At 38.7% G+C, this 20,065-nt stretch overlaps 1 protein-coding gene across 4 annotated transcripts in view; it reads right to left on the bottom strand.

Annotated features, from left to right (window-relative positions):
• Positions 1 to 3,316: 3,316 nt before the first annotated feature.
• The window catches only part of PARG (poly(ADP-ribose) glycohydrolase), a 59,819-nt gene continuing 43,070 nt past the window's right edge, over positions 3,317 to 20,065 (bottom strand). For 2 of the 4 annotated variants that reach the window (XM_066324197.1, XM_066324196.1), the window contains exons 13-18: positions 19,396 to 19,543; positions 14,321 to 14,399; positions 13,580 to 13,688; positions 10,819 to 10,924; positions 7,480 to 7,608; positions 3,317 to 6,752 (exon numbers count right to left, since the gene is read on the bottom strand). In XM_066324197.1, coding sequence (XP_066180294.1) covers positions 6,577 to 6,752; positions 7,480 to 7,608; positions 10,819 to 10,924; positions 13,580 to 13,688; positions 14,321 to 14,399; positions 19,396 to 19,543 — 747 coding nt within the window. In that variant the 3' untranslated portion in view covers positions 3,317 to 6,576. The remainder of the gene's footprint in view (positions 6,753 to 7,479; positions 7,609 to 10,818; positions 10,925 to 13,579; positions 13,689 to 14,320; positions 14,400 to 19,395; positions 19,544 to 20,065) is intronic. The other 2 variants (XR_010744137.1, XM_066324198.1) reach the window with 2 other exon arrangements.

Genomic DNA, 20,065 nt, shown 5'->3' on the forward strand with positions numbered 1-20,065 from the left:
ACAGCTGGCCTTATGATGATTTCTGAGAGAATCTAAGCATCACATTTAGAGAGCATGACCACAGAAGATTACTGTAATAAATGTGAAAACAATGAAGTTTGCCCCAGATTCTGTCTTTGCCTTCCTGGTTTATTTTTCTAACAGATCCTATTAGCAATTTCTGATAATAAATAGAATGCTTCCCCCACAGTCCAAATAATTGTCTGTCTCCATGAAGTGAGTGTAAAAGAAAGGTGAAAGCACTGTCTTTGAGCAAGAAGACAGCAGTTTTCCCCTGTTGTCTCCTAGCACACTCATCACCCTGAAAAGATTTCAGATGCTTAAAAGCCATTACAGAGCACATCCAGACAGGATTTACAGAGGTTTAATTCCTCATGCACTCCAGATGTTGTTCTGAGTGTAAATTACAATTTATAAAAGCTAGTAAACATTCCAGGCAGAAACACCCATAGTGCCTGTAACATTTAGCTACGGTCAGGCATATTAAAGAAGTGATGGCATATGGATATATTAAAACAAACAGTTTGTAATTTGTCATTAGTACCTTCCTACAAAAATAGCCTTGGAATGAAAGTTCAGGATTTGCATAGGGGCAGTGATCAGATAACTAACATACATTAGCTAACACACATGCAGATGTCTTGGATCTAAACTGGTAACATCACGTGTGGCACTGCATCCTTGTTTCTTGTTCACTCTAAACATGGACTTTTAAAACAAACCTGCCTCACTGGTCCTTTGCTCCCTTTCTATTTAGTAAATGCAGCTTTTATCTATGCAGAATCTCACTTTGAAAATATTAATTACAAAAGGAAGCAGCTGAAGTAGGTATAAAAATTCCAATCATTTACCGAAGGTATCTCTGAAAAGCAAACAAAAAAAGATGTTACTGAACTGGGCCTTCCAAGTGAAAACAACTGAGAGCAGAATAGACAAAGCCTCTGTGGAAAGAGAGAGTAGGTTCTTATCTGCATGTTACATGAATTTTCCAAGAGGAGATTTACACAAAACAATGTTTATCACCTGGGCAGAAGATGAGGCTTTTTAGTAACCTTCACCCAACCAAGCATACTCTTACTGTTTTACACCCAATGGAGAAATGCCTTTGTTGTATTCTATTTCTTTAAAAATTTGAACATAAAACTAGTCCTCTTAGCTATTAAACAATTTAAAACAGAGGGCAAAACCCCTCATATTTTTAATAACACCTGTTCGATTTACTATTAATTAATGAATAGAAACCACAGGAAAAAAATCAGCACAAAAACTTGTCATTTTAGGCACATCAGCTATGCAAACAGTTTTCAGTACAATCCATCAGAGAGAGAGGACAGCTGACTGCAAAATGCTGAGGTGTGTGAACTGTGGACACCAGAGAGTCAGTAAGCACAGCCAAGAGTGCAATCTCTCTCTAGGTTACTGTCCCCTGCTTCCCAGACTTAGAGCTGATAAGCTACATTAGCAATGATCCCCACTCCAGTAGTTCATAGCAGCTTCTTTAAAGCTTCTTCAACGTGTGTGCATTCACAGCAAAGTCTGCACACACCCACATGCACCCCAGTGTCCCACAGTGTCACCAAGAGGACCTGGCACACCAGTGCCTCCTTTAACTGCAACCGAGTGCCACTTACCAGGACCATGCAATGAGAGCCTGGCTGACAGCTCTGCTCAGCAGAAATTGATGGTATTGCTGTAATGGAGTTATCAGTGACAAATACCTCCTATGCAACTTCCAGGTCACACTCACTTAAGCAATGATAAATGAGCATGAAACACTGTTAGCACAAAACAAGAACATAAATACTCAATCCTGAGCTTAAAAAAACCAACCATTTCGGACAGCTGTTGCATCTTGCAGTCTCCATGATTTTATGGATGTTCTCACTCTTGTCACAGAGGTGCCACAAAACAGCAAAAGATGACTTTATGCAGATATTAAAAAAAAAATTAAAAAAACCCCACAAACAAACAAACAAACAAAAACCCAAAGGAAAAACCCAAGTCATCCATCCAGAGCAAACATTGCATCACCCTATACTGGCTAATACACAATTACCTCAGTGAACCTGAAGGAGTTTGTAACAGCTTTTGGAATCCCAAGGTCTGACATCCATCTGTCCATCCTTCTGTTATAAAAAGCTGCTCAGGATGAGAGGATGCAGACTGTGAATGTAAACATGAAAAGTTGTGAAATTCAGGTGTCTGGGATTCCTCTATCCAAACACTGACACAGGTGGGAAAACAATGGAGAAAACTAGGAAAATTCATGGTGAAGCAGCCCTTGGAATTGTGCTTTATCCTCAGGGTTATCTCCACAGGCTACGGTTGCTTTTAAGAATTAACCAAGTGTATTCCTGAGGATGTTTGCTGATTAGTGAGATCAGTGACAGCTTGGGACAGACTGGCAGCTGCTTCTGCACTGCAGGAGCACAATGGGAGCACCTTCTGCCTTCCCTGCACCTGGGATTTCCAAGGTACAACATGAAGAGCATCAACCCTCCTCTCCCTTCCCAGTTGTCACGCAACCAAAACCTGTCACCTCTAGCTCATCCAGCAGCCAGCCAAACACTGCTCCTGAAAATGGGATCCCTTTGGCCATTTCCATGAGCAGAGTTATCTGAAACTCCCTCTGCTCAGCCATGACCCACCAGCTCATTCCTGCTCCCCTAGACATGTCTGTTGGTCACCGTCTTTGCTTCTATTGCTGCTGTTTGATGGATGAAATCCTTCACTATCAACACTTCAAACTTCATAAGCACAGCTACATATAAAACCTTAGGAGCAATCAAGTAATATTTTTATCCTAATTTCATGTAATGCTAAAAAAATTAATTCCTTACTGGCTTAAAAAAGCATTTTGGAAAAGGTCTGAAATTGTTTTATTTAGAGGGATCTCACCTCCATTCTTATAAACCATAAAGACCCTTATACAACATGTTAATTACTTATATATATTTTAGGGAGTTATTTGGTTTTCTTTAGTGACATTTCCTTAATGAAGTTCAATGAATAATCCAACATCTACTTGCTTATCAAAAGCTTGAGAACATCAGAATATCTACATATGGCCATACACACGGATGAAACCTTACACTCACATTGACACCCTTCCAATTTACAGCAGTTAATTGTGTTTTACATTGCTATGCACACAGAAGCAACCACCACAATGTACAGGAAAAATAAATTGCCCAGCTCTGTGTTACGTGTCAATTTACTGCCAGAACTATCTGCAGTATTCCGTCCTGTGCATTCAAATGTGCTGGAATTCTTCTGTCCTGGAAAATATAGTAACTGACAAGTAACACAACATGGCTTCAGTCAGAATTTTTTAATTGTATTCCTACAAAATTATGTAAACATTAGCATACAGATTCAGAAAAATCAATACAATATAATGGTGCATAAACTGTAAGTTTAGAAGAATGTCAGGAACACTTCAACAGTTTATAAATTAATATATACAATATTGGATACTCCTCATGGGATAAGGAAACCTTAAAACTGAGCAATTTAGGTGCAAGACCTGTAGGAGAACAGAAGTGCTCAGACACCAAACTTGACTATGAGGCAACACTGCAATCGACATGACTGCCTGTTGTTGTTTCATACTAAGCATTCAATTTAGCTGCTATAAAGTATAAAACAAAAGTTTCGGTAGGAAGTTTATTTTTATTGGAAATCATATAGCAAACATCCCAAAAATAATAAAAAAATCCCAAACTCAGAATACTCCATCACCAGGTTTCTGCAAGAGCAAAACTAAAGCTTTCTAGGCTGCACAAGGAGATCACTGCCATCTCCATTCCACACTACTTCCCCCAGAGCACCGAAGGCATCGCCAGCTAAAGGAAACATTTCAGGGAGTTTGGAAATGGGGAGTGGTGGGTGGGGAGGAAAAAAAACATGTGGAGCACATACTGGGCTGACATGCAGCAATCTGGGCAGTTCAGCTCTTTACTGAATTAGAACATCATGGGAATGTAACACCACTGTTAACTAATTCTGGGCTATTTTGATTTAGAACAAAACAAAACAACAAAAACAAGAACAACAACATACTCTTCAGGCTTCCTGTGATCAAAATCCTATTCAAAGCATTCTTAAAATGTTGCCCTTTACGAGATCACACCATAGAATCCAGGATACATCACTCTTTTTCAGACAACACATGAAATGGAAAAGGAGTTATTCTCCTTCATCCCTGTCCATACAAGCATAATTCACAAGAGAAAAAAGTATGGTAAACATATCCTAATGAATGATCTCAAACAAAAGGCATTCTTTCCCATATTAGAAAATTCTAAGTATCACTGAAACGATAGACTGCATAAAAAGACTAGGATTATCCTGGAAGCACTTGACACTGCAAGAACTCTTTTAACTGCATAATTATAATACGATAATCAGAGAATCTCTCCAAAGTTAATTTTTTCTGTGTCTAGAGTTGAAGTAGAATTTCATCCCATCATATTTTGGTACATTTTTCATACCTGACCAATCACTTTTCACAATGACGATATTGCACTAATGAAGCAGTATTTATGTATAATAAAGGGGAGGTCATTTCTAGCCATCTAAAGCTTTCTGTTTTATTTTTTTCCAGTTGTTTAGGAACAAATTCTGTTCATATCTTCTATACAAGATCCTGAGTAGTAAGGTGAAAAAGGTTTGGCTGATAGCACCAGTTTTCCATCACTTGTCATAATTCATAGGGTTTATCTATCATCAGCAATGCATCTAGAAGCACTATCAGACTTGAACCTAAATGCCCAAATAAGAGCTAATAAAACAGTTACTCCTATTGCCAGAATCTGAGCCAACACTGAAACAGCAGGAGAAAAGATTTCTGCTAAATCTGAGGACACAGGTTGCAAACACAGAAAAAAAGCCTGAAATTCTAGCCAAAATCTCTTCCTTATAATGAATGGGGGTGGAGAAAACTACAGGTGATGGGAAGAACAAGAAGAAACCTTCGTGTCCAACACTTCCCAAGGAACACACCTGCAAGCTGCCCACTTAGAATTAACGCCAAGGTACAGCAACCTGAAGGTGCTTATAAATGACCCAGACCCTTTCTTGCTGCTTCCCCCAGAGGAGATCAAGCAGTGAGTCATTTATTCTAAGCCAGACTGCCAACAGCTTCCAGCATTTAATTACCATGGTGTGTTTGAGGCTTGGAGAGTTTTATCTGACATAACTCAAAAGGATTCATTGATTATGGAACTTAGGTCACTAAATCTCCTGCTGCAGTTTTTGCTTGTATTACTAACTCATAATAGCAACTACAACAGACCAAAAAAAATCTAACACAGAAGAGGTTAAACTTAGGAATCTGGGCTGAAACTCAAACTGGGCCTAAACAACGAATAGACAAAAGTCTCACTGGATTTGCCCTGTACATATACCTGAAAAAGTTTTATCACAGATGTATCTGCAGTTTTGTGTAAACTATTAATGTACTACAGCAACACTAATTTAGTATTCACAGACAGCAAAAGCACGGGTTTTACACATTTTGCCAACTCTTCACTGTTGTTCCCATGTCTAAAATGACACAGGCAGAAACTCATAAGAAGACCTCATGTTCTTATCTGTAGCCTGCAGACTTTCCTCCCACTGATATGTGATTTGTTTCCTCACTCACATATCCCATGGGGATCTTGTACTCACATACACGCATACTGAGATAAGAGAGAACTGATATGACAATATAAACACAACTAGCAGACCTTAACTCAAATATTGCCAGCAGCACTGAACCTTGAGAAACTTCAATAGACTAATGTGTCTAAGACCTTGTTCAACGTGGTAACAGATAGCACCAACAAAATGGTATTGAAGAGCTGCATGTGAAAATCTTTCCCTCTGCTTCCAGCTTTGGTCACATTTCTTATTTCCCACTCTCGCTGTTTTTTCTCTACTTCTTTATGCTAACTTTTTGTCTAATTTGATAAAGACCATGCAGTTGTGAAATACATTCTTAGTTCCCCCAGAACTTTTCCATTTTTAACCGTTTATTAAAAAATAAATTAGACCCAGGACATTTTAAGTTAAATAAATGAGAACTTTGGTAAGAACACTGATGGTACCTTGGCACTCTTAAGGATTATGACAATTTTCAGCAAGAACAATCATTAATATGCTTCTCTCTAACATCATCTGGGGAGTTATATGGTTGTCTGTACTCCAGCTCTAAGCCTCCATGAGAAGTCTACACAAGAGCTCTGAAAAATAAAGGCAAAAGAGTATAGGAGAAATCTGGATTTTCAGCAATCTGGACTGGAACATACATGTGTACCAAAATATTCTACTTAACAAGGTATAACGCAAACCAGACTTACCAAAGAATTGTTTTCTGCACACACATGAACAAGGTTTTCATGTATGAAACCATCAAACAAATAAATCTCATCTCTCAAAGGTGTTTGTGGTTTGTTTTTTTTTTGTTTGGGTGTTATACGTAACTACCAATACAGTTGATATAAATTAAGCCAGCTCATTCATTATGTCCAGCAACTCACACAATATACCAGTGGGAGGAGATAAACATTATTCTGATCAAATACATTTATTTTAATCTTCAAAACACAACCCTTTTTCTTCATCCTCATCATCATCATCATCAGTAGAATCTGCATAGGACTCAATGGTGTTGTATATGAAAGAGTACAGCTTGACATCTGGTCCTGAAGTAGAACAGTTTCTGCATTGCTCATTGTAGTATCTCAGCAACAGCCTATAAATGTCCCCTTCAAAAAACAAAAAGGAATCATTAAACACCATGTAAGAACACGCCAAATGAGCAATGTATGATTGCAAAGGAAGGCTAGAAATGCACATGCACACTGAGACAGTGGCTAGGAACATGTCTGAATGAGCAGTGACAGAGGAGGCAGATGACTGTGTAATGGGAATGTCTGCAGGTAGTTCAGAACATAAAAAGGGCTCCCTCAACTCCCTGCACAAGCTATCCTAACATTAGGCTTGCATACACGTTACTTACAAATGTGTTGCCAGCTACTCAATTTTCTGCTTCTGGCTCAGAAATTAAAAGACGTGACAATTACAGTAGGACAATTGATACACTGCTTTTCTTGTACTGCAACTGGATAACATGTCAGACCACACCTTGCAGGATCAAGACAGACCCACTAGAAGACAAATTTATACCAAGAATGCCTAAGTTACATCAAAAGCTTTTGCAAATCTTCTGCCTACCACATGTACCTGTATTTTTCAAATTCTACGGCATAACTCCTAAGCAAATCAGAACGGCATCGAGAAGTCTTCTAACTGATTAGCACTGTGCAGTAGATCCTGAATCAGAAGAGCTCCCCATTCTGAAAACAGGTACAAATAAACCCAGACCCATTTGCTTGTGTTCAGGACTTAGTGGCAAAAATTTGTAGTGGAACATTTCTACTTATAGAGATGGTAATGACTCTTTTGTGCACACAAAGATTTCTTTTTGCTCACCAATAGTTTGGCCCTTCTCACAGAGAAAAGTATGCATGCTGTAAATGTCCCGCATCAGCTCCACATCTCCAAAGGTAAAATAAACAATATCACGTCCAGCCTCAGCAGCTGCCAATATCTGAATTAAGGCTGAAACAATGAAAAAAGATTACACAAGAACACACAGGATAAAACAATCTGCTGAAGGAAAAAATACAGTTTAAGTTTACAGCAAGCAATCACAGCATCCATTTCCATGTGGATGCTGCAAAGCAGTACAAACAATGGGCAGATAAGTACTCCTTCCATTTCTTACATAAAGTAAAGAATGCTGGGCACTGCAAGTCAAGTGTTGAAGCATTCTGCTAGAGCTGTTGGTGACATCCACCCTTACTTCCAGATAAACAATGTGCTCAAAACTGAGAGGTGTTTATTTTGGTCCATGTCTGCTCCCAAGCAGCATGTAGCCATTCATTAGCCAATAAATGCCTGTGGCAGCAGAAGGCAACAGTGAAGCACCTTCCATCCTGGTTTGAGCTGCCCATAGAGCCATAGACAGTGGGGCAAAAAGCATCCATGAGCACTTGGCACCTTCCACTCTGTGCCACCTGTAAGAAGGAACGGGGCCAATCCTTTCACTAGGTAAGCTATGCAAAGTGAAAGCTGACCCAGCTTCTAGCTCCAAGAGAAGAACTATGGTTCTGCAGCCTTTTCCTGCATAATTTAAGGTGCCCATCATACCCACAGTAGAAGTATGCAGCATAGAATACAATGGCTTATTCTGACCTGTGAGGGGTGATGTCAGCAATGTCATTCATGTTATTTAAATTCCAGCTTTCTGTCAAACTCATTGGCCCAAGCTACATCCCAAGTTTTGCCAACAGCTAACACTGCAATATAGACAGACTTTGTTCCTCTATATGCAAAAGGAAGAAAAATGTTTCTGATCTTGAAAACAGTTTTTTGAAAGATTCACCTGGAGAAATCATCTGGACTATTGATCAGTAGTGCTGCTGAGCCAAGCTAATGACCCACTGCAACTGGAGAAAGTAGCTCTGGTGCACTTCTCACCCAGTTCCTGACTTTTCTGCAGCTCTCCGGTTCTCAGCAGACATCATTGTGCCAATTCCATTCACCAAACTGGCCAAAAAGTCATAGAAGAAGAATAAAAGCTAATTGTTTTCTGCTAGGACAGCAGCTGAATTGGCAGAGTGAAGGGTTTGCTAAGAGCCAGAGCTGAGGCAAGGGAGGGCACCAGACCACAGAGCCAGGAACAACAAAGGGGGACAAGAAACAGTGAGGAGAAGAAAACCAGGACCCTTTTAGGCAGTACCAAACTGAGAAGTGTGCAGCTTGTTCACCAGCCAGCACTGCCAGGCTGGAGTGCCACAGAGGCATGCAATCAACTACAGGTTCATTTCAGGGAACTACAACAGTCCAAACAATGGACCCCAGCAACTATTTCATCTGCTGCAGCCTGTTTTACTTCAGAGCCTGTTGGTGCCGCTCTGATATTAATGCTTCCTTTTTCCACCCAGTAAGTAGAGTTAATTAAAATGTGATTAATATTGTCTTTGTAAAGATTAATTTAAAATAAAACAGTGTACATAGTGCATTACCACCTGCTAGTGGAAGCTAAATAGAAGGCTGTTCAGAGCTCAGCTCAAGACTCTTTCACATTTTTAAACAGAGACCTATTAAAACACTGTATTTCTTAATCAAAAAAACCTCTTGTAAACCCACAGCCGAAATTATAAATTACATGATTCACATGTGAAATTAATCTCAATCTGGGAATGATATTTTAATTACACTACTGAACCAGCTGTGGATTTAGTAAAGCTTCAGTAGTTCAACTTTTAAAGAGTGTAATTAACTAGCTTGCATAGGGGAACAGAACCTAATGAATCTTATTATTCATTCCAAACAAACAGTGCAGTTTCACTTTACAAGATACTAAAAATATCCTACTGTTTATTTGGAATTGCTATGGATCTTAGGAAACAAGGATCAAAATTTCTGTCAAGAATCAGACTTCACAATCTTCTGGACATAACTGATACACAATACCATGGGAAATTTCCATGCTGTTGATACAGAAAGAAGCATCACAGGAAGAGCAACAGAGCCTGTGGTACTGAAGGAATCTGGAGGGATCTGAGCTCTCTTGCCCCTTGCACCCAGCTGATGTGATCCCACTTCACTTCTGGTCTGGCACCTGAAGCAATGGCTGTACTGACATGCCTTTGTCTACATTATAAAAACATACACGGGGTATTACAGTTCAAATCCAAGATCTTATGCAAATTGAAGTATTTATTAAATCTTCCTGACATAAAGTATGCTCAGATCCTACAGTAAAATACTAGTCCTGATATTGATAAGATATGCATTTGGCAGCCTATTTTATCTAATGGAAGTCAAAAATTCCTGGCTGCCAGGAACTCAATGAGCACTGAGAAAAAAATACATGCTTTAGGAATTAAGCACATTAACAAAGAAATGAAGCTGGTAGCCTGATGACTGTCTCACTGTAGCAACCTAAAGCTGTTCTGGAAAGCAAATTTTAAATACTCTCCAAATGCTTGGAAACAACAACAAAAAAAGTAAATTTCTATTTAGGATTATATGAACCAGGATATGAATTTGTATGTCAGGATCCATCAGTTCTTGAATTGATGGAAAAGGTCTTAAATGAATTTAGGCATGTGATATCTGCTGCATTATAAATACTCTAATTAAATATAAAAGAACATGAGAAAGTGAGTGATATATCAGGCAAGTCAGCAAAGAAAGCAGCATGACTGAGTGACTGGAAACCTCTCTGGCATACAGCAATATATTAGGGAGTAAAACTAAACATTAACCATTGCCAGCAAATTTGTTAAGCCTTGTAAATTACCAGGTACTTTGAACAGCTTTGCAGAGATATGAATTTCAGGCAGAATCTAAAAAGACTGCCCCAGAAAGGTCAACTGATTTATATGATTGACAACTGCAATGAACATGTTCTTCTGTGAACTAAAGCTGCATGTTTCTGCTTTGGAAGGTTTCACTGCTACAAGACTTTGCAAACCCAGCATTTCACCATCACGTGCTTCCCCAAACTTTAAACTAAAAAATAACATAAAAGTCTAAAGCATAAAGAATGGAGTAGAATGCTCTTTTATTGTTTAAGGCCACATTACTCATGGGCTAAAGACCAGCACTAACGAACCAATTCTATAGAATGCCATTTCTTGGCAAAAATATATTAATTGGAACAAAAGCAAAAAATGCACTTGAACAAAAACATATGGCCCAGGATCAAAATCTAAGTTATTTGATTAAATTGAACATTAACTAATTGCTATTATTCACCTTTTAATCGGGAGTCCCCTCCAAAGGCACCACATCCCCAGTTTCCCGTGGCTATTGCAGAGAGATGTTGAGGTGGAACGTTGGGTCGAGAGAAGCCACAGTAGGCCTGCAGGCACACAAGGGTCAGAGATGGATTTGAGAGGGAACCTCAGACAATAAAATGGTAACAAAAATCACTGTTGTCTTCTAGCAATACCAAATTCAAACTAGTTCAATACACCATTTGTCTTCCTTTAAATTCAATATCAATAACAAAAAAAATTAAGGCAGGAAGACTTTTGCCTTATTTGACCCCATGTTAAAAACTAAGGTACATGCCTGGTACTGAGTGCCAGGCATTTCATCACAGCTAGAGGAAACTTTTCAGGAGATCCTGAACAGAAAATTAACTCCAGACTTAAAATTTTCTTTAAATACCAATCAGTACGTCAGCCAAACCAACACACCTTATAAACGTTGCAGTGATCTACCATAATCTATTTTAAAAATCCAAACCAAATCAATACACTGAAAATTCTAGGCAGATCATAAATTCACCAATGTAGGTAATTAGAATTTTGTATTAAGTTAACAGTGAAGTTTACAAACTATACTTAACTGTCTTTTTTAGGGCTAATTTCATTACCAACCATGAAGAAACAAGCTGATGAATGTTACTATAGTCAAAATGCTAAGGGTTCACAACTAATTTAAATTTCAAGAGGGTGTATTCCCTATCCAGCTGAGAATTAGGGCAGTGTGTTCCTATGGTTGAATTTATGTAAAATATATCCTGTAATAGTCTATATCTTCCTGTACTGCAGAAAGGAGGAGGCTTTAACAACAGTAGCATTGAGCCCATATATTAAACACCAAAGCTAAAGCAGAGGCCCACTGCATCTGTAAATGTGGAATCGCACTAAGGAGACTCATCAGCACGTTTTGATCCCAAAAACTGGCACACTAGCAGAGTATAACTGAATTAGCATTCTTGTATTCCACTGCCTGGTAAAAACAGCACTGCTGCTGTTAGAACAGGCCACACACCTCTCACTACCTTATACTGGCCATGCAAGGCACTAATTCTGGCCCATTAACCTTCTTATTAACTTCGGAGAATCTGCTTTGTCAACTGGAGACTGATTCCAGACACAGCATGTCAGCAGATAAAATTTGTGCATGGGATAACAGCAAAGGTCTTGAAACACTGGCACAGGTTGAAAGCTCAGGTCTCATAACCATAAGCAGCTCACTGATGGCAATTACTAGTCCCTGTAAAAGCACAACCTTAAAACCTGGGAAAAGACTGTTTTAGCTTCAACAAAAGAGCAGCAGCAAACCAAGAAGAAAAACAAGTGACAGGAAAACTTAGGCTCTGCAGATGATAAAGCACCTGCCGCAGCTTGGGAAAGTAACCCAGTGTTCCCAAACATGATGCAGCATGTAACCCAGGGCAGAGACCAAAGACTTGGAAACATCTCAAATATCTTACTTTAAGACAGGATCCCAAATTAAGGATGGCAGAGAAGAGAAAAAAATTATGTCCATCACAGTTCCAGCTTCTCCTGTCACAGACCTCTTCAGCCTGGCAACTTTGAGGTGTAAGATTATCAAGGACCACAATCACTGCAAAGTGCAGTTTTGTACACACAGCTGACTCAGGGCAGGGTCAAGGACTGACAACTTTGACTATATAATGATAACGATTAATAATGTGCAAGAATTATTAGTAGGAAGCATGCTAGTTCTGAATGTCAGCCCAGAGGTTTTGTTTAAAGGATTTAAACCGGCCTGCATTGTTAGCCTTCCTGAAGTCTGTAAGCTCCTCACTGGCATGTATACACACATGTGAAAATACAGCAGCCCTTACAGCTAAGGTGAAAATAAAGGGCATTTATAAACAGTTGGATGTGATCTCAAGAAGACATGAATATGGGAAAAGGTAAACTCCCAAAATACCCCAAAAGCAAATAAGAAAGGTGAAAGCAAAGTAAGTGGCACCATATTTATGAACTGCCCTATGTTAAAACATGAGCCACCCCTCCTTTTCCACCTTGACTGCAAGGCTGAGTAGGATTCAACAGCACAAATTACAGGGAAAGAAATTAGACTCATCTTTTAGAATCACGGAATAGCTAGAGTTGGAAGGGACCTTAAAAATTACCTCGTTCCAACCTGCCTGCCATGGGTTGGGATACCATTTACTAGCTCAGGTTGTTCAGGGCCCCATTCAACCTGGAAGTGAACACTACTAGGGATGGGGCATCCACAGCTTCCCTTGGCAACCCGCTCCAGTGTCTCACCACCCTCACAGTAAGGAATTTCTTCCTAATACCTAATTTAAACCTATCCTTTATCAGTTTAAAACCACTGCCCCTTGTACTGTCACTGTCTGCCCATATTAAAAGTCCCTCTCACTTCTTTTTATTAGCCCCTTTAGGTACTGGATGGATAAAAACAAGGTCTCCCTGAAGCCTTCTCTTCTCCATCATGAGCAACCCCAACTCCCAGCCTGTCATTTGGAAGCAGGACAGGGAAGAGTTAATAAAATGCATGTCAAAGTTTCATTTATATTTTTGAAAGTTATATAAAATACACCATTGAATAGCACATCAACGGACAAGAAATATATTTGACAATCTTTTGCTTTAACATTGGATGACAAAACCCTGTCATATGAGACATAACTAAGCAAGAACTTCTTTAGATGAAGACAATAACAAAAATATTTGAAAAGGTTCTATAAACATTCGACTGCAGGCTGTTGTAAGGAGTTACTTGCCTTGTTGAGCTCTCTTCTTATTTTCTCTGGACCAAACTGATCAAGGAAACGTCTGAAGTGAAATGCATCTATAGCAACAATTTCAGTGTAGCGTCGCTGCCATTCATCCCTAAAATTGGAGGGGGTAAGAAAAGTAGATGACATTAGTTGTTTAACATCAGCCATATAACCCTGATTCAAAATGAGCAATTCCCTTCAGAGCCCCTCTGTTAGAAGCAGCTGAAAAGGTGAAGTCATAACAGACAAAGGAATACTTTTTCCTTGTGGGCTGGGAATGAAAGCAGAATCAGAAATGAGGCCTCCCCATAAATTTAGAAATACTCTGGCTAGACTTTGGACATGAACGTGAAACAAATCTAATAACACAGCACTATTTATCAAGTATGTAAGAACACTGCAAGGTCAGTGTTTCTCTGTCTTTCTCCAACATTTAAATGAGAGTACACTGTGTATGTTTCTATACCAAATGAGTAATTTTGTGTATACACTCTAATGACATTGCCGGAGAAATAAATTTAAGAGCTCAGAACTTTCTACTCAGATTCATGGTGGTGATTCTTATTTTGCCACGCATCAGCTGCACTGTGACACAACTTTCTTAGGTTCTTGGCTCTACTGAAGAGAGAACATCAAGCAAATATCATATTAAGGCAAATGTTAGGAAAGACTTAAAAGTACCAATTTTCCAAATTTCTAACATTTATTTCTTCCTTCACTTAAAATACTTATGTGGAACTTTACCTAGGGGTCTTATCTTCATGGCTCCTTGCCCAGCGGTAAGTCTCTGCATAGCCTGTGTACTCACTGTACTGCTCAGTACCTGAAACAAATGATTTTCCAAATTACATAGAAAATAAGTACGCGTTCTTTTTCACTTGGCAAATCTTTGATAGGAATCACTGGTTCTCGAAATGAGCATGCAGCTCTCAGAAGCAATGGGAATCAGAGATTTTGAATCTGCACCACGAATAAAAGATTTCCTTGTAAAGCTCCCTTCCCACAGGTGATGAGCAGCACCCACCACAGAACATAACAAGTGCAGATCTACATATACTGCCCAGTTTATAACAAGAAGTGCTCAGCACCAACAAACTACCTCTGTAAAAGACCAAAGATAAAAAAAAAAAAAAACCACAGACTGAACATACTTGGCTGCTCTTGAAAAAGTTGTCTTGGAAAGTATTAAAGGCTGTCAGAAAGCAGCTCCTCAAGGTCACCAGTAATTTTAGCTACTATGCTCTGCTATACCAACTCCTTTTCAAAGGTTTATCCCAAGACAAAGAAGAGTGTGTCTTCACTGAGAAGGATCATAACCTTTCTAAAAGGCTGCCTTTCACCTCATTTTATAGAGCTCCAGGACCTTGCTTCAAAACCTGGGCATTGCACAAATGCTTCAGAGAAATACCCCTGAAAAAAATGCCACAAAATCACACCTTTCCCCCCTGTTCTGAGCCCACAACAGCTGAGTTTCAGAAGTAAAGAATGGTCTGGGTAGGAAGGGACTCCCAAGGACTGAGTCCAAACCCAGTGAACTCATGACCTTGGCGCTATGGGCACTCTGCTCTGACCAGCTGAGCTGACTTGTTTGGAGGTTCATGCAGGTATAGCTTGGCACAATTATAAACAGTAAGGGTAAGAACAAAACTGTTAAGCAACCCCTTAATTTGTGCCACCAGCTATGCCTATAAATAGAATGGGGAAAAATAGGTTTTAAGGAAATGCAAGCTGACAGCACAAAGCATCTGATTACTAAGGCAAGAATACTGCCTAATTATTGTACACATCAGCAATACCCTGAGAATACTAATGTTTATATTTATAATCTAAGTTTTCCAATCCCTGAATAAAAATGCAATTGAAGTTGAACAATCAAAAACATAAAACCATTAACTTTAAACCTCACTGACAAGGAAATTTGAATGTTTACCTCCATAGGAAACAAGCTGTTAAAAACTGTATACAATGATGCATATATGTCAAGATATTTTCCCCATTTACCCATATTGATTTCAACTGACAAGACTTATCAATGCTCATTTAACTCATCTGCCCTGTTACCCACTCATTATTTATTTAGTCTAGAAGATTAATCATTCTGAGGACACACAAATCTCACTCAATGCTATTTTGAAAAGCTGCTATGCAAAATGAGTGGGATGGTAAGAGATTCCTCACCAAGTTCACATCCTGATCAAAAAATGATCTGAAAAATGTGGGTAAGAAAATATGCCTATGTATTCACACACATCCATGCCCTTGGACAAAGAATAACCACAAGCAGCTTCCATATTCAGAAATCAGTCTTCTAATTGAATTGCAGGCTATCAGCCTTCACTAAGACTTTTCCTGACATGAGTAAAATTCAGATCTCTGATGTGCTTGGTAAAAGTGCCTGAGCACAGAGCAAGAAAACACAGATAAGGGAAGCATTTGTCTCTTTTGGGAGCTCCCTTTAGAGGACAACCTAGCAGAACTTCGAGCTTGAAAAGGGAAGCATTTCCCTTGGTGTCTAAGTAAAAGAAAACTCTAGGTCATTGAGATATTGTACCAGGATAGATTAAATGATAAAGTATTAGGCTGGCTTTTTCAAGGTTCATTGTTTTTGTTAATTTTCATGGAAGTGTAGTGTGTGACGACAAAAGCACCAGGAAACAAACAAACAAGAAAATACACACACATATACACATATATCTACAAAAAAAATCAATACCAGAGAAAACTCAAGGAAATCACACAGACTCTAAAGTCATGTCCCAGAAACCTGAAGTTAATGAAAATCAATGAGTTTTCATAAGTGAAGCTCTGGAAATTTGTCGGACAAAAATGATTATTTGACTGGCAATACTTCTGCCTCTGAACTACTGGGACAGAAACTTCAGTTGCTGGGAGAAGAGAAGCAGTATGGGATAAGCTGGATACCTTGGATACATTACTGTTTCTGGTGAATCTTTCTTCCTCTCGTGAAAAAAAAAAAATACAGAGGTGAAAAAAAGGCAAGCCACAAATAAAGTTCCACCAGAAATTAAAAAACAAGCTACAAAACCTACTTAAAGGCAAAACAATGCATATACAAGAACCATTCAAAAATCCATCCTTTGTGAGACTTGTAGAAGTTACAGCATCAGACAAAAAGCAAAATTGCCAAGTGTTGGTGTTTATGGGACCTGACCAATTTAGACAGATTTGTAATTCTTACTAAAAATAAGCATACCTTTCTCAGACTCCATAGTCTAGCTTGACATTTGCACATGATCTGTACAGCATTATAATGTTTCCAGGGATGGGGAAAAATCCCACCACAGTGTTCCTCCAGTATTTCCAATGAGCTAGAAATTATACCCCTGAAGAGGCAGGACCACTAGCACTAAATAAACAGTAGGTGTGAAAATTGCAGGAGTTTAGTTTTGTAGTCACCAACATAAAGGTATATTTAGTGCCATAAGTGAGAGGAAGGTCCTTCTTTCTCTTTCAGTCAGTTCTTCCAACCCTTATCTTGTACCACCATTAGTCTTTGGCTCTCCCAGTACTGGGACAATCAGCCTGCTAATTCCAGCTGAAAACAAATTTTCCTCTCTGAGTAAATTTTCAGCCAAACCAATTACCTCATCTCATCTCATTTGCTGCCTGGCTAATGTGGTCAGAAGTCTCCAAAACTGCCCTGCTAAGATGCAGTCCTGACTGGCCAATGATAGATCTGTAGATTTAAAGCAAACAAGGAACACAGCTTCATCTGCTCTTAACACTGCCTGAGGATATGTGAGCTCAAACAGGGGGGAAAAAGGAAAAAAGAAAAAAATCTGAATGAAAACCACTCAGACTTATTCACAGCTCTACCAGAAATGCAGCTGTGGGAATCTCTGGTGTTGCTGCTGACATTTCTGTGGTAGATGTCTGTGTTTAAGAACTCGACTGTTTGCATGACCAGTTTCATAGCCATTACAGCAGTGATCTTAAACAGATACTGTGAAAACACAACAAATTTAATTTCTCTCCCAATTTCTTGGGCTCCTCTGCAAATTTAAGCTACTCAGTTATACCCATTAGGCCGCTGAGTCAAGATGCATCACAAAGAATGTAATTTATCAAGAAGATCGTGACACAGAGGAGACTTGGCCAAGAACCAACGGGGAAAAGCTCCAGAGATAAAATAAAAATGATGGAATGGATATTTCCATTAGAGAAGAACTCCACATCCCAAACACTAATTGCAAAACACTGTAAGATAAAATATCAAGAAAGATAAAATGTTGCTGCAGCAGAAAAACATTCTCACCTTTACTTGTCCATGCCAAATCAATGTTTTTGTTTGCAAGGGAATGGAAGAAGGTCTTTCAAAACACTAATTTAGTGTTTCCCCGCAATCAGTTATTACCCAGACTGATAGCTGTGCTCTGTTTTCACCCTTTCCAAAAAAGTCCCTCCCAGAAAACAGTGCTTAAAATATGTTAATATAGTATCGTATCCAAAATACAGAACAGAAAGTCTCTGATGGCCAAGAACTTTTCTTCTGACTCATTTAAAAAAAAAAATGTAATCACAAAAGCCAATTTATCAAAAACTTTTCACAGAAAAGGCATTAATTCTGGCAGAGTGGAAAAACAAAATAAAACACTGTCTTAAAAAGATTACCAAGCATAAGACTGAAAACAAAAGATGCTCTGCCCAGTACAACTGATAACTCAGGAGAGAATAAGACCTACAAAATTTAAGCTGAAATTTCTACTGTGTATGCATGTGAGAGAAAGAAGTGCTATTGATGGATTTTTCCAAGAAATGAGTTCTAGTACCTACAGAAACTTTTCTTGACTTTTGAGACAGCCTGGGTAAATAAACCAAACATTTTTGCTATAGCAGACTGAAAAATATAAACTTAGTCTATTATAATATCTACCAAGAGGATCTCTCTGACCCATATTTTTTCTTTATAGTTGCTTTTTAGTGTAAATAAAGTAGTATTACAGCATCGTTTTATTTCTTCAGTCATGAAAAACGCTCATTCATGTACAGAACTGAGACATGCAGCATGACCTGGGCTGCTCCAGTTCTTAGCAGCGACATTTGGTTTTTAATGCTAACTGTTTTAATCCAATGGATAATAAAACAATCCAAGCTCTATGACAGAGTGGGAAGAAAAAACCCTTTCAGCTAAGCTCTGGCCAGACAGGATGTCTCCACACACAACCCCTCAGCAACATACCAAAGAAGCAGGTTGTTTTGATGTAACTAGGAACTCATAACTAACAAGTAACACAAGCACATATGTGGAACTTACAAGATCAAAATCCTTCAGAGACCATTCCTAGCTTTCTACCCTTTTCTAATGGATGCAGATTTTCTCTTCTTCCACTTCCTCCCCTTTGAGGTAATCAGAAGGGAGCTCTTCTTCTTAAGAGTGTTCAATCCCGCTGACCACATCAAATGTTACAAATTCAGGAGAGGAACAAAACCCCCACATCCTTTAACATAAGAGGAGCAGTCTCAGCTAATAGCTGGAAATTGTGGCTGTTACCTATATTGCCCATCAGCATTCTTTAGCTAAAGACACCAAGTACTCAAACACATTTACAGAGGATAAAATAAGTTCTTCTGCTTGCTGTCACTTCTTTTTCCTCTTTCACAAAACATCTATGGAACAGTATCCCTTGTGGTGTTAGGTGGGATGAAGTAGGAGGCTCCTTGTCAAATGAGTATCAACTTTTTTTTCTTTTTTTTTTTTTAATCCTTACAGCATTTAAACATACTGAATTTCAACTTGAAATGTATTTTGTACCTATAAAACCAGAATTGGATGTGAAACATTTTCTGCAATGACTAACCTGTGATGATAAGACATTCATTGTGATCCAAGACTTCAGTGATGAGCCTTGATACAATCAGTTCTGGATTGATTAAAAATCGAATTTCTTCTTGTACTAGTCCTGCCCCAGTCACACCACCTCCAACAAAACGGTTTGCAAAATCAACCTACCAAAAATACATTCAGGAGGATTATGATAGGATACGCCAAAAAAAAAAAAAAAAAATCCTTTCATTACCAAGGTAAATAAAATCCTGCATAAATTTCAATTATTGTGTGGAAATCTGCAGCTATCACTTACAACTACAAGCAGAGAGACTGATTAACATGATCATGCCTCTCTCTTTTTTTCCATTCAACTTCTCAGAAAACTTCTGACAAATGAGACATTGCATAGCAAAGGAAATTTTGCATCTCAAACACTCGAAATCCAAATTGTGTGGGTTTCCCTTGAAGAGGCACATATTTCAGAATAAAACACATTTCAGTAAATGTGAAAGACGAAAACAGCATTCTTTTTAGGGACATTGAAAAATCATTAGTTTGTCCTTTGGAAAGCATTCTGCCCCAACTGTCGACACTGAAGTATCTTTAGATTAGCACTGCCCCGTAACTGTTCTATACCCAAAAAAACCTCTAACGAATTCTTCTTGAAATGTACTAATAATCTCTTATGAATTGTCCTTGAA

Source organism: Sylvia atricapilla, chromosome 8 (genome assembly GCF_009819655.1).
Source record: "Sylvia atricapilla isolate bSylAtr1 chromosome 8, bSylAtr1.pri, whole genome shotgun sequence".
Taxonomy (NCBI): Eukaryota; Metazoa; Chordata; class Aves; order Passeriformes; family Sylviidae; genus Sylvia; species Sylvia atricapilla.